This window comes from Daucus carota, chromosome 1 (genome assembly GCF_001625215.2).
Source record: "Daucus carota subsp. sativus chromosome 1, DH1 v3.0, whole genome shotgun sequence".
NCBI lineage: Eukaryota > Viridiplantae > Streptophyta > Magnoliopsida > Apiales > Apiaceae > Daucus > Daucus carota.
Genome location: NC_030381.2, coordinates 50,842,104 through 50,857,179, shown reverse-complemented (window position 1 = coordinate 50,857,179; position 15,076 = coordinate 50,842,104). Strand labels below are relative to the sequence as shown.

The 15,076-nt window shown below is 33.9% G+C and overlaps 3 protein-coding genes across 5 annotated transcripts; all 3 read right to left on the bottom strand.

Moving 5' to 3' along the window:
* Nucleotides 1-18: 18 nt before the first annotated feature.
* Nucleotides 19-1,307, bottom strand: LOC108224252 (S-type anion channel SLAH1-like). Its single transcript, XM_017398774.1, has 2 exons — nucleotides 471-1,307; nucleotides 19-285 (listed from the first exon to the last, which is right to left on the bottom strand). Exons 1-2 carry the CDS (start codon nucleotides 1,305-1,307, stop codon nucleotides 19-21), a joined length of 1,104 nt encoding a protein of 367 aa, XP_017254263.1.
* A 927-nt stretch (nucleotides 1,308-2,234) lies between these two features.
* Nucleotides 2,235-5,595, bottom strand: LOC108204315 (glucan endo-1,3-beta-glucosidase 1). Of its 3 annotated transcripts, XM_017373688.2 has the most exons (5): nucleotides 5,294-5,591; nucleotides 3,871-5,148; nucleotides 3,029-3,056; nucleotides 2,670-2,855; nucleotides 2,235-2,584 (listed from the first exon to the last, which is right to left on the bottom strand). In XM_017373688.2, the coding sequence occupies exons 1-4, from the start codon at nucleotides 5,376-5,378 to the stop codon at nucleotides 2,681-2,683; spliced, it is 1,566 nt and encodes a 521-aa protein (XP_017229177.1). In that variant the 5' UTR covers nucleotides 5,379-5,591; the 3' UTR covers nucleotides 2,235-2,584; nucleotides 2,670-2,680. The 3 variants fall into 3 exon arrangements, with proteins under 3 accessions (XP_017229177.1, XP_017229178.1, XP_063942054.1); XM_017373689.2 differs by lacking the exons at nucleotides 2,235-2,584; nucleotides 3,029-3,056 and having other exon boundaries at nucleotides 2,712-2,855; nucleotides 5,294-5,595; XM_064085984.1 differs by lacking the exons at nucleotides 2,235-2,584; nucleotides 2,670-2,855 and having other exon boundaries at nucleotides 3,033-3,121; nucleotides 5,294-5,595.
* A 1,450-nt stretch (nucleotides 5,596-7,045) lies between these two features.
* Nucleotides 7,046-10,241, bottom strand: LOC108204316 (5'-adenylylsulfate reductase 3, chloroplastic). Its single transcript, XM_017373690.2, has 5 exons — nucleotides 9,938-10,241; nucleotides 9,675-9,830; nucleotides 8,928-9,060; nucleotides 7,667-8,471; nucleotides 7,046-7,572 (listed from the first exon to the last, which is right to left on the bottom strand). The coding sequence occupies exons 1-5, from the start codon at nucleotides 9,996-9,998 to the stop codon at nucleotides 7,342-7,344; spliced, it is 1,386 nt and encodes a 461-aa protein (XP_017229179.1). The 5' UTR covers nucleotides 9,999-10,241; the 3' UTR covers nucleotides 7,046-7,341.
* Nucleotides 10,242-15,076: the final 4,835 nt, after the last annotated feature.

Sequence of the window (15,076 nt, the reverse complement as noted above, 5' to 3'; positions counted from 1 at the left end):
TATATAGCAGGAATGAACTTACTTTCCCTTGCTATCAAATTTAAGAATTGGATCAGAACCGCGCAAAAGGATGTGAATATTGAGTGCTGTGGAAAGCAACAAGCAGATGAAAATGAAGACGGAAAGGACAGTGAGAATGAACACTAATCCTGAAGTTACCACCCCTTTCACTTCTTGTGCGTATGCTGATGAGGCCATGGCCAAGAAAGTTAAGGGAAACGAATACGCCCACCATGCCACATTGAACTTCTTCATTGCTTTCTTGAATAATGCTGGCCTACAAGCCTACAAGTTACAGAAAATAAAGCAATCAGAATAATCAAATTAGACTGGTACATTTATAAGATACCTATATATAGGGTCGCACTCTATGAAGAACACGTTTTAGCGTGAGAACAGTATAAATGACTCTTTGCTCTTTAGTACTTTAAAATCTTAGCGGAATCATTGGTTAACTTGGTTTAGCTTACCAAAGATGTAAAGAGGAAAAGGGAGAGAAAAAAGAGCATCTTGCATGGAGTATCAAAAGTGCCAGAAATTGAACTCCAGGCCAAGCTTGCCATACTTGGTGCAGCTACGAACAAGAAATAAACTGGACGGAGGCTAACCGGAAGATGATCCCCACCTGATAAACGTTGATAAAGAGTAATAAAAACTACCAAGTAATGCGTCATCCCTAGCGTAAATATACAAGTAGCACTCTCTTTCCATCCCATCTGAGCTGCTGTTCTAGCAGCCACTAAATTCCCTATAACCGAAATCTGACTCGTCGGATTCGCCACCACAGAGAGAAACCTCTTCTCTGTCGTAAACCACTGACCGTAAATCTTCACATCAAGAACCAACAGGGGAATGACGAAGAACAGAAAAAGGCCCTGATAAGTTGAATCTTTTGGTTGCAGAATCGGGACTGACTGAAGCAATAGAAGCCATGAAGTCCAAGGGGTGAACATATAGTTTACGCCAACAAAGTGCAAGAATTCTGCTTTCACCAGATGAAAATAATAAATGCACCTCAGAGTGTAGAGGACTGAGAGCACAATCAAGGTGCAGAGTGCAATGTACCATAGAAAAAGGTAAAGTGCCGAATGCAATTCAGCAGATAAGTGAGGGAGAGGATCAGATACATCTTTGTCACTCAAGATCTTCCATAACAAAGCCTGGCCACCAAGAGAAAGGCAAATTCTGAAATAACCCGCATGGAATGCATGTAGTGGCTTCATCACAGTCTTTTCTTGCTCGTTTCTGTTAGCCGGATTGATATTAACATGAACATCTTTCGCCGAATCAGTATGATCCGCGGCCATCTGATCACAGCAGGTAAGATGAGTATCTCTAATCACAGCAGGCTTAAATGAACTTATGCAGTAGGCCAGTAGCCCTTTCTGTAAGATCTTCTAAAAATCTACATGCGAACTTCATTGATAGATTATTTCAAGTGTTTGTAATATATTCCCTGAGAATAGGACTCGTAACAGATTCCCTGAAATTAGCCTGTGAGTATAAAGCTGACCGTTTCAAATGTATATCAGTATATCATGTATATGTGAACACTTTCCCAGATATTTGAAAACAACTTAAATATAATTTTTTTTATAAACAATTCGGTTTGTTCTAAAAAATCGGTGATTAATCACGATTAACCACCAATTATTTTTTGTTCCGTAATTTAACGAACTGATTAAATTTCTGATAATTCAATTAATCATTCAATTAATCCCTAATCAATCTAATTAATCTTCTATTAATTCTATTTCCGTATATTCACCGATTAAGTCCGAAATCTGTTCCATGTTTCTTCCATATATTCACGAGGGGTGTCAATATCAGACACGACCCGAAACCCGATACGAACCCGACCCAACCCGAAACCCGATTTACTGAGACAGAAACCCGAAAGTGACCCGAAAATCACCCGATTGACCCGAAATGGACCCGAAATGAGAATTTCATTTCTAATAATTTCAATTTTCAGTTTTATTCAATTTCAAGTGATTTTAGCTTGACACGAAATCGACCCGATTACCGACACGAACACGACCCGTTACCCGAAATTGCCACCCATTCACCAATAAAGTCTGAATTTTGTTCCGTATATTCACCGATTAAGTCCAATTTCCGACCAAGTCTCACTAACTTAATTACAGTGATCCACTGATAATCAAACCTTATTCTGACAATTTGTCTTTATGAATTTATAACACCACAATCTCTTGTGGGGCTGGTACAAGAAATGAAATAAAAGCTTTATAAACTAAAAATGCATCATTTTATTCCATATAGATAGAAATGAATGACATAAGGTAGAAGAAAAGCATACTGCACATTTAGTGAACTTGGTAGATATGGGCCCTTTGGCAACCAAAATAAAAAATTATAGAACTAACTTTTTAACACTGAAGCTAATCTATTTCATTATTCTGGCTCAAAATTTTCCCCTCATCACTTCTTTGATGCCTGATGTGCTAGTTCCACGTCAGACTCTGGTAATCCCGGTTTCCATGTTCAGAATGTAGTTACATCAATTTTACAAACATATCAATAAAATCGCGAACCCCGTATCACAGAGATGACATCTAGTTTCCTGCATAAATATCATACTACCACGGTGTTACTAATGTTAATCAAACATATTTTCTGTTTCCATATAAGAATCATACTTTCTTTACCTCGAGTTTGGTCATAAAAGGAACACACTGTATACCAGGGCGTAGGAGACAATAAAAAGAACAAATAAACCTCCACCAGCTACACTTATTCTTGTGTCATGAAGACTTATAAATCTTATTTGATCTGCGCCACTGGCTTGTGTTGCATTCACTGTTGTACTTGTCGTATTATTTGCTACCTTCTTACTGCACCCATAATTAAATACATTTTATATGAGCATTGCTAGAGATTCTACCTCTAAATATTCAACTACAATGTATAAATAATATAAAACAATGCCAAACCCAATACTCTAGTTAACATGAAGGCAGAACAGGACAAACAAGAGTAGAAATGCAGTACAGAAAATTGTGCTCACCTGCCTGGAAATACACAGGCCCCGTGACCTGCAAATTGATCCCACAAGAGGACAAAATCAAGCTCAGATATTATTTACCCTGAATTTCACAATCTGAATAATGCCATAAAAAAATTTTATTTCATCATTATGGGTACTACATAAGAATAATACACGGGTGATGCATTTCCTCTTTTTCTGCAGTGTGACCAGATAATGTGGGGAAAAAAGTGAACATAAATTTAATTAAATTTCAAAATACAAATCTAGTATTCAATAGCTGAAATAATAAATACCATTGCCAAATTCATAATCTTTCATAGCATACATTAACGCTACCAATCACAGGTTTTTTTTGCTAGATCTCCAACACAAATTCTAAGTGTCGTAAATCCATTGTCCAGTATTCAGAATCTGAGCTCCATGGCCTCTGTAAACACCCCCCCCCCCCCCCAACAAAAATAAATAAATAAATAAAGACCCTCAGAATGAAAACTAAATCTACCTACCTCCACCAAAAAGTAGCTACCCCCTTTCCATTTTCTTTTAATTTTTTTCTAAATTCCACACCACATGCAAAGCTCCTGGAACAAAATAAGGAGACACTGTTTCTATATACAATGTTCTATGTAACTATAGCGGGATACTCACAAACTATAAAGAAGACCAGTTAAAAATATTGCTAAGCATATCCAAATGGAAGTCATCACCTTATAACTTGCAAATATTTAAGCAGAAATTAGGTTGGAGTGTTATATCAATATATCAATACTGTGCTAATTATACAATCAGTCCTAAATTTTCAGAAATTAAGGGAAACGAATAATCATTAGGACTAAACGTAGTGATTAGGAAGCACTTACTGGGGTCGGTAGTGGTGATCATGGCCACACCCTTAAAGTCACATGACCCAGCATTTCTCCCTTCTTTTTGATAATAGCTATCAAATGCATAAGAAGCATGGTTCTTTACATTATTGGGCTGATAACAAGTCTCGCCTGGTTGAATTTCTGAACAGTTCGCCCTTCCAGGTCCACAAGCCCAATCCAAGGCAGTTTGCAATGTTTTTGCATCAATTGTATCCATGGCAATACAATACGTCTGGTTTGTAGTATCATTAGCCAAAAATGTACCACTTCCGGACACATGAAGCAAGTACACAGGCGTCGAATTCCCATAAAACAGTCCCCAATTAGCTTCAGAAATAGGAGTCGACCTCAAATCCTCATTAAACAATTCATACAAATACACACTCGAAGTAATTTCCGGATGAAGTGGAGTTCCACTTCTATCCAGAACATGCTTAATCAAATTCGAATTATAAGTATTGGCATTGTCTATCGTAGCATATGGCTCTTTAGAATCACCCTTTGAAGGCCATCCAGTTTCAGTAACAAGAACCACTACATCACTAAAATTCAAATTACTTATAGAAGAATAAACAGAATCAACCATAGCATCAAGAACATTTGTGTAATGAAGCAAAGTATTCGGATCCACCATTTCTTTCGAAGGCGTTAAAGGCTTAAACAACGAATTTTCAAGAGGAACAACACCTTTGTTCTGCATAAACACATAATAAGGATACAAATTCATCATAAGGGGTGATTTAGTTCTTGAACAAAACTGAAGTAACTGAGTAATAATCGGGGTTAGGGTCTGATTGAAATATGCCTGAGAAGGCGGAAATGGATCAAGAATGATGGAAGCAGCATTAGGAGTGGAAATCTTGATTTGGGTATGTAAATTTGAGGCCACTAAAGCACTATAAAGTGATTCAATTGCTGGAATCAAGATTGGTGCTGAAGAGGGTACAGTAGTCAAAACCTCATCACCAACTGCAATGGCAGTAATGAGTGTTTGTGGGTAATAAGCAGCAACATTTCTGCCAATCCAGGTTGCAGCAGTAGCATTTGAAGCACCAATTCCAAGAAGCTGATTGTTGGGAACACTAATCATGACTCTAATTTTGGTTTTTGCAAGAGCTTTAAGAATATCTGAATTCGCATCATATAGTCTAATATGGGTGATTTTTTGTAGTTGAAGAAATGATACCAAGTCTGCTGGTGATACCAAATTTGATACATCTGTTCCAATGTTTATCCCCACATAAGGTTCTTGATCCTCTTGCTTCTTTATCTCTGCAAAAATGTCAACTTTACTAAACAGAGAGAGAGAGAGAGGAGAGAGAGAAAGGGAGGGAGAGGGAGGGGGGAGAGAGAGAGAGAGAGAGAGAGAGAGAGAGAGAGAGAGAGAGAGAGAGAGAGAGAGAGAGAGAGACTTTACCTGGCAAGAGAGAAGAGAGAGACTGTGATATGTAGATGATGAATATAAGAAGAATTGAGAGAAGGGTGAGTTTACAATCTGCCATTGAAATGAAGTTGAAGCACTCTTTGTATCATCTTTTGCTAACAATTGTACTGTTGTTTATGTTTATGTAACACTTGAAGTTTCTTGAAAAGTACAAAAAATCAGAACTTTCTTGGTTTATAGGTTGGAAAATTGCTCGAGTAAGATCACAAGATCTAGTACTGTTTGAGTGAATGAAGGGGTTTTCTAAATTTAAGTGTGAAATTACTATATAGGTGTTGGAGGTAGCTAGTGCAATTATGAAGTGGCATATGTACTTTATAACTATATAGAAATGGAATAAATCAATAGGGACATTTTTGAAATTTTCACAAGTTTGCTGGCACAGGCTCTGTGGGCATACATGAGGTGAGGCAAGAGTTCCAGGCTGGACTTGAGCAGCTGCTATATCTCTGTCTGAGAGCTGTGTCATAATTGCATATTTGCCCTTGTATGATTCCACAGGGCCAGACAGAGACTGTATTCTACTTTATATTGTTCAACTGTAGAAGCCGAGTGGAAGAATCAAGAAGAATGAAGTGTGGGCATTGACATCAGAAAGTTGGGCCTGGCTTGCCTTTTCTGTTTTTGCAGCATACATTTAGTCGGGAATCACATGTTTTTCTTAAGCTCGTGGAAGAAAAATAAAGACTTTTAACTTGCAGTGAGCTATGACTAAAAAATTATTTGTCGACAGATCATCCTCAGTGTAAGCGTCAAGATGTTTTGGAAAGGGTTTTTCTGCTTGTTGAAACGTAAATTCATATTTTATGTTATTAGATAAGAATTTCTGTCTTTTTAAATTATTTTGTTTGTTTGGTTACACTATTATTGCTGAGCTTTGTTTGCAATTTGCTTTGATTTTGTTTATTTTTTCTTTGTGAAAATTTATTATTATTTTTTTTGCACTTTAATATGATTCAATGTCCAAGACATCAAATCGTGAAATGAGTACATATATACATGTATATATAATATATATATCAACTTCAATAAATCTTGATTGTTTCTCTATAAAATTTCGATTGATCACTGATATAATATGTTTCATATTTGTTCAACTTGATTATTTTTGAAATATCATATAATTTTGCATTATTGTGTTAATTTCTCTATTAAAAAAACATTATTATTATATTGTAACAATATTTGAAGTTCGACTCAGTTTAGAACGTCGCCCTCATAGGTTGCATTTAGAAATTAAATTTTTGGGTGAACTTATTGTAGCTGAATATTGCTTATACACGATTGTCATAGAATACGGTAATGCAAGCATGTGGAACATCAGAAAGTGGAGGTGAAATGCATTTAAACTGCCTCAACTTAGCTCAACTCGGTGGCCAGCCTGCACAATGTCCGACATGATGTACCTAATCAAATACTCTACAGCTCTACTTAAACTTTATACCGTTGCTCATTGCTTCATAGTAGTATCAGTCATCGCAATTGGCATATGCTCTTTGGGCTGCAAAAGCGCCTTTTCTTCCTGTAATCCTGTAAAACCAACTCATTTCTGTACTTGGTTTTTGCAAGTATTCAACTTCTTAGAGCTTTTATTTTAAATTTGATGTGTTATATATTGATCATGTCCCTGTATCTTCTGCTCCTGAAGCTAAACAGTTTAAAACAACTAATTTTATCTGCTAAAAGATCATAACACACTTTGATATAAATCTTGGTAAAAAGAAGTTGAAGAATAATCTCCACTATCAGGAGCAATGCAACATTGAGTTTCATCATATAGAAAAACTCACAAAATGTCTGAACTAGAACTGAAAGGCAAAACTGAGTACAAAAGCAACAATCATTGCCCTCAAACCCACATAGAAATATATTTTTGTGAAAATATACAGGGTCATCCCATCTCAGAGTTGATTCCGGCAATGATACATTCATCACGAGGTGGACTCCTCCATAACAGCTGCTACTTCAACTTGTATAAATCAGCAGAGACCTGATACTATATCGGCAGAGTTTGGTGTTGATCATCTAAGAGCATTCACGAATGCTAACAAGGACTCAACATCCCTCTTTTCAGACGGGTACTTCACAGCACGAGAAGAATGTTTAGGATAGAAAAGTATAGTGGGGAAACTTCCCAGTTGTAACTCTTTCTGCGCATACGCCTTTTGGTCCCCATCTGCCTGGAACTTTGCAACTTTCACTCCTGTTCCAGCTAACTTCTCAGCCAATTCCATGTATGATCCTTCCATTGCCTGCGCATAACATAAGATGTATCATTAACACAATCCATGAGTGAATACAAAATGCCAATAAAGAATAACAGTGCGGGGTGGTTTGGTGTATTACCTGGCAAAATTGGCACCAGGGTGCGTAAAGAACAACAAGCCATGTCTCTTTTCTATCTTCTAGTTTGATCAAATTTTCAATTCCTTGCCTGCTCAAGCTCACCACGTGCTGGCTGTTGAAAATGTCAGTGACAGTGGCTTCGCCGTTGGCTTTTACTGCTCCAGTTCCATTGCCATTTACATTCTCTTCCTTGATATTGCCTTTATGTAGTCCACATTCCTTGGCAGTAGCATCCTCCCACCACCACCTTCCTTCTCTCTCGTGTTGACCAGGCAGAACTGGCCTTGTGCAGGGCTCGCAACCAATAGAGATGTATCCCTGTGCGTGCAATGAGTTGACAGGCACATTCATGGTACGGAGAAATTTCCATATGTCAGTACCTTGGACGTTTGCCACTGGGTTCCATTTCACCAAACTACCAGGTCCACCCTCGAGCCCTTCAAAAACAGGATCAACTTGGACAACTGGGATTTCAGATCTAGTTCCTGGTGACTGGTCTTTTCTTTGTCCAGTAACCCATGCTCGCAAGCCTTTAAGAGCCCTCCTCAAAGGTCTAACTTTCCTCACACGGCAGCACTCCTGATGACCATCTTCATAGAAAGAGAACAAACCCTTGGTCCTTACCAAGTCCTGAACTTCAACAGCATCTGGAAACATGTACTCGATGTGAATGCCATACTGCTTCTCAACAGCATCAAATAATTTGTATGTTTCAGGATTAAGTCTTCCAGTGTCCAGGCTAAACACTCGGAATGGACGACCAGTCAAATGAGCATACTCAATCAAAGCAACATCTTCAGCACCACTGCAAATTAAGTTGACAATTGTATAGTGTTATTAGCATTTCAGTAGACAATTCCAGTCAATTTAACTAGTGTATGATCTTGTAAGGAAACAAATACACGAATAACAGATTTCATTGCCGTCAAAAATATACTACTTGATTCTTGATGCAGTAAGACAAATTAATTAGGAATTTCATGAGAATCAGTGGTTACATTGTTAACAAATTTACGTTAACAAAACACAGTTAGATTTAGGAACTGATTTCATCAGTTTAAAAGCATTTGTCATCATACAATACATCGACTCAGAAGCCAAATACATAACTAATTCACCCCTCAATCTAATATATAAATTTCGACAGGCAGTCCTCAGATTTTATACAGAGTACAATTTAAAAGACAAGTCTGCACACCAAGTTAAAAGCACAATATTTATCAGAACTCATATGAAAAATCGAAAACAGAGCAAATAATACCTGAAAGCAATTGCAATATCATTCCCAAACTTCTCTAGGGCCTTGTCCATAATTTCAAGTGGTGATGCATTTTCAAGCTCCTTCGCCAGTTTCTCATAATCCTCTACCTCCACTTCCACTTTCTCCACCACTTCTGTAAATTGACCGACACACCAAATGCAAAATCATTACTATTATTTTCAAGCACCACCAACCTTTAATCCAGACATAAATAGCAAACAATCCTATAAGATTCACTGTCTAAATACATATCATTTTGTACAGTGTTAAATATAGGGTCGCCCTTTACGGAGAACACGTTTTAGCATACGAGAACAATGTGAATACGATTGTTCTGCTATATCTGCTATAGTCTATAGAATAATATAACATTAAAAAAAATACAAACAATCTATTCTCATTTTTCTCACACTTTTCAAAAAAAAAAAATGTTCTCACTTGAATTACTATCATAAACTATCAGTAAAATATAATTTATCACAATTTCACACTCTACACAAGATTCAGAGAATTATAATTCATACAATAACGAAAACAGTTCAACATACAATCCACAAAAATATACTGATTTACAAAAATCAGAAACATTTTAATAATATAGAGTAATAATATAAATTATTATTGATTACATAAGCCAAACACGTTATTTTATTGTTTGTAAACTAAATTAAGTTGTACTCCAATCTGAACATGCATCTGGACGCATATATGTACATGTACATAAAACAAACTTCAGACAAGACATACCAGGAGCCACTACAGTTGCAGCAGAGACAACAACTGACTCACTTCTCTTCGGCTCAGCATTAAGCGCCTTAACCACCACTCGTTTTCTAGATACATTTAAAACCGTCGATAAAGAATGAGCCCGATCCAACGGCTGATATAACCCTATCTGCGAAACTGCGAAATCCACAAACACATCATCAACAAAATTCAAAACCCATAATTCAAATTCATCAACCACAAAAAAAAAAAAACATTGCACGTAAAACCCAAATAAAACTCACCTTTTGTTTGTTCGAAAGAAGAAAAAGAAGTTGATATAGAAGTTGAAGAAGCAAAGGCCATTGTATGTTAATGTATGTATCTGTGTGTATAGGTTTGTATGATCTTGAAGCTTGGTTGAGGATTTATATGTAAGAAATGAGTGATGATTTATGGAGTGTGTGTGTTTGTGTTGTGAATATATAGGAAAGAGAGAATATCGGAGAGGAAAGGCGCTTGTGGCTTCAACAAGGCGGCCTTTCAGGTTCGTTGAACCTGGACATATTTCTTTTGTCGCTGATGTGGATTTATTTTTAATTAGATGGTGCTGCTTTTTTCTGATTTTCTTTTGATTTCTCTCAGCACTTTCGTCATATTTGGGTCAATATGGGATTTTCTATTCTAATTTGGTGGCTTCTTAGCAAAATCTCGTGTAGTTATTATTATTATCAGAGTTATTATGGTATTAGTGGGGCCTGGTTAACTTATATCCTTTGATTATACTTAAAAAAATCATGTGGATTCTGGAGTATTAATTAGGATTTTAAAATTCATATAAGCCAAATGTTTTTTATCACATAATTGATAATTCACATTATAATTTACATCGATGATCACTGAAATCGATTTAAGGGGGTGTATTTGTTGAGATTTTAATTTATTATCTATTCTATGAATTTTAATAGATTGTATGTGAGTTTGATTTTGATTTTATGCGAATTTTTGATAAAAATGTCGTAAACATGATATAGATTCTTTAAGATTAAGCACACTGCTTCAAAATCTCATTTATTTTGGTGGATTTCAAAAAAACTTAAAATACATTGGTTTATGAAACAAAAAAAATCCATTTGAATATTAATGGATTTTAAACAATCCTAATTGAATACCATCGGATTTTAATGTATGATTTAAAATTTTTATTGACCACCAGATTTTGTATCATAATTTAAAATCTCAATTGAATATCACAAGATTTTAATGAATTTCAGACCATCCCAATTGAATACATTCATTTCATAAAAAAAAATTACTTAAAAAATCCCAATCGACCCTAAATCTTCTAGATTTGATGCAAAATCTCACGAATTGACGAAATCTTCCCAAATTCTCAAATCTAGTATCCTCTGTAATTAAAAAATTCAGAATACTTACTATAATGTTGTAAAAAGTGGGAATCAGACTTAATCGGTGAATTCACGGAATATGGATTAATCGGAGATTAATTAAATTGATCGGGGATTAATCGGATTGATCAGTGATTAATCAGAGATTTAATCAGTTCGGTGAGCTACGAAATAAGAATTAAAATTGTGATTAATCACCGACTCTTAGAATAGAGCATCCGAGTAATGAATTATATGAAATTTAACTTGAATACCTCAATTTAGATGATTTTACAAATTTAACGCATATTAAAAACCTAACTTTTTATATTTACTCACTTGTCACCAATGTTCTTCTACCAATACGATTTTAGACAGCGGAGTACTTTCTAGTATTTAAACGGTTATATGGAAACTTGATCATAATATTTAAATATATATTATTATTATTCAAAACTCTTTTTTTTTTCGGAAAGCAGTTATTATTCAAAACTCATAGTAGTAATAATAATTTAAACTTATAATATTTTTAATAAATAATTTTCCTTCACATAATTATAGTCATATTATAAAAGTTAACATTTAAAAATTTTAAAAAATAACATGTCAATGTTTTTAATTTAATTTAAATTTTCATTATATCCTAATATTTTTAAAAAATTATAATTTCAATTAATTATATTCATATTTAAATATTATTTAAAATTCAAATTAAATATGACCAGAATTATGAAATTCAATAAAACTTTAAATTTGGTCCCTAAGTAAAATAAAAGAGCTATTAACCAAAAAATCCAACTAACTTGTCATTTTTTTGCCAAAAAACCTTTAAACCTTTTTTTTCACCAATAACCCCAATAAACTTTACTAAATCCTTGAAAAAGATTTAACTAGAGTTACTTATAACTCATGTGGACTAACCATGATCATCACATATTATGTGGCAAACTGATTACAATTAATAATAAAAAAACTGAAAAATATATCAGCACCACTAAAATAAAATAGTTAATCAGTCGCTCATTAAGACAGTGAAGTACTATGCTCTCATTCAAACAATGAACAGACTGAGAATTCTCTACCATTATAGTTATTCCTACTGAAGCCTCGGGCCAGGCATTTCATCTACCTCATTTCTACGTGGTTGATTTTCTGTGTAGAAAATATGTATCTCATGGTGTATATTAATGTGTGAAATTTGTACTTAGCTACTCGAGTATAAACAATTAACCAAGCTTCAGGTGCAGCCTTGCAGCACATCAAGCAGCAGAATGGGAACTCTGAATTCAGTGAGACGTATTTTTACCAATTAGCACAAACAATCCACCAAATACAAACAAATATTCAACCATATACTCTGTCCAATCAATAGTCCCGAGCAACTCCAAACAAACACCCCCTGAAACTCTATAAAAATTAGACGCATGAAACACCCCAACCAAACCCGTGAACTCAGGAAAACATAAAAAACTGTTCACATATCCTATGATAACCCCATTAATTTATTTCGAACATCAACCTCAGCCAGCCTTTACAATAATCTGCCAATATCACACATCTTCACTTGTTTTCATTTTATTTTTAAATCTAAACTAACAAATATCATATTATCAATTATTCCTATTAATGACTAGGCGCTATGTGGCACACACGTGTATAAAAAGATACAAATCAGTGAAAGATACATGACAAGTCAGATTGGTAGATTTAATCATGGTTTATTTTGTATTTACTTTTATACTTTTAATAAAATTTATTGGGGTTGTTAAGGAAAATAGAAGTTTAAAGATTTTTTGGCAAAAATTTGATAAGTTGATTGGGTTTTTTGGTTAATAACTCTAAAATACGCATGTAGATATCAGATCATTGGAATTTTAATCATATATGTACACTTAATTAACAAAAAATAACGTGTCGTGTACACATAACACACATAACAGAGAATCCGTCTGAATAATTCGTTCCCATATCAAGTTGCAGAAAGAAAATGATTGGACTATTTCATCTTGGCCACAAAATGAGATATGGAATAGGAGATACTCCTAAAAGAATATACCACCACACAAATGGAGTCAATTGACCATTGTTTTACCATGCACCATACTCCCTCCGTCCCAATGAATAATATACATTGGGATTGTACACGGAGACCAAGAAAAAATGTAAGAAATGAGTAAAGTTAGGTGAAAAGTAGATAAAGTGGTGGGACCCATTTATTTTTAATAATAGATTTGAGATAGTGGAAGAAAGTAGTGAGTGTAATAGTGTTTTTATTATTATAGAATGGAGATAGTGGAAGAAAGTAGTGGGTGTAATAATGTTTTATATTGTAAAAAATTGCTATTTTGGGAATGTATAGAAATGACGGGACGTCCCAAAAAGGAAACTGTATAGAATTGATTGGGACGGAGGGAGTATATGATATGGATATATTGGTTCGCTGACTTTACATGCTCGTGTGTCCACCACACGGAACTAGATTGCCGTAAATGTTTTATTCTCTCTTGAAATTAGTTGAGTTCTTTGTAAAAATATTAATGTTAAATTAGCTAATCATTTTCTTCTTCAACATATAATTACCAATCATCTTTTAAATTATATATTTTTATATTTCATTTCTAATATAGCATCATTGTAGTTAGTATAATGAATATGGATAGATGTAAAAAAAAGTAAAAAAATATTTATAATTTTTTAAGATATGTGAAATTTAAACTCCTATAAATCAGGATAGAAAATACATTATTCAAAAATTTGGAATAAAAATATTTACTTTGTATTTTTATTCAAAAAAGATTATTAAAATTAATTTTTACTCTATGATCAATCTAAAATTAAATGTAAAAAATTAAACAAGAATAGATGGAGTAAAACATTACTCCCTCCGTCCTTTTTTATCTGTCCATTTTGGAAAAAAAAACACATACCAAGAAATAATTGATTGCATAAACTTTTTCATTAAATACCTCTAATTAATATCTTGAAAATGGTGGAATACCCCTACTTTATGTCTTGAAAATATGAATTCAACCAAATTTTAAATAAGTCAAGCCTTGAAAATTGAAATTATGAAGATATATTTGAAAAACTATCATTAAATTAATTTTGAAATTATAAATGGACAGATAAACAGGACGGAGGGAGTAGTACATTACCCAGCCTGCTTTACTTGTGTGGGAGAGCTGAGAGGAACTTGAAAAGGACTAAGGAGAAGGCCCACCCGCTTAGATGTTAGGACACCCTTTAGTGTTCGCAAAGGGTGTGATTTTTACTTTAGAGCAAAAAAAAAAAAAAGGTGTGAAATTTATATTTTTATTTATGGATCCGGTCCCGACGTACCGATAATTTGATGCAGTATCTTCTTGGCTTGGATTCTTGGACAGTTCGAATAAATATAACTGATGTTTATTAATTATTATTAAGTTTATATTGTTAATGTGATTAATTTTTAATATTTCTCAGATAAATGACTCATTATAGAATTTTCTTACGTTCATGTTAAAAATAATTGTTGACGGAATGTGTTCAAAATTAACTAGACTTGAATCAATTATCATTATTTACTTTACTTATAAAATTAAAATAATAGATATTTCAAATTTTTTTTTTACTCCATTTCAAATATTAAAATGTGAAACATTTTGATGAACATTACTAATCAACGAGATCTGTGTATATATACACAATCATAAATTTTGAAAAATCATTTATAGTTGAGATGATTAGTACTGTTCAAAAAATTCATATTCCCCTTCCTGGGATATGCTGATCTGACGTAATTTAAGATGGTTTGATTGCATAGTTTAGTCAATTACTTTATTTTTATATAAATAAAAAATAAAAATGTGAAATTTTCATTTAAAAATATATATGGTAGACGAAATTAAACAGTCAATTTATTGTAAAGTGTGTATATGATATCGCTCTCTGCATCCCAAATTAGTAATTATGTTTTAATATTGTTGAATTTTAAATTTATAATCCAGGCTTAGATTATATATTATTGACACTCTTGAAGTACAGGAGACACTTGACACTTCAATAGTTCCATTTCAG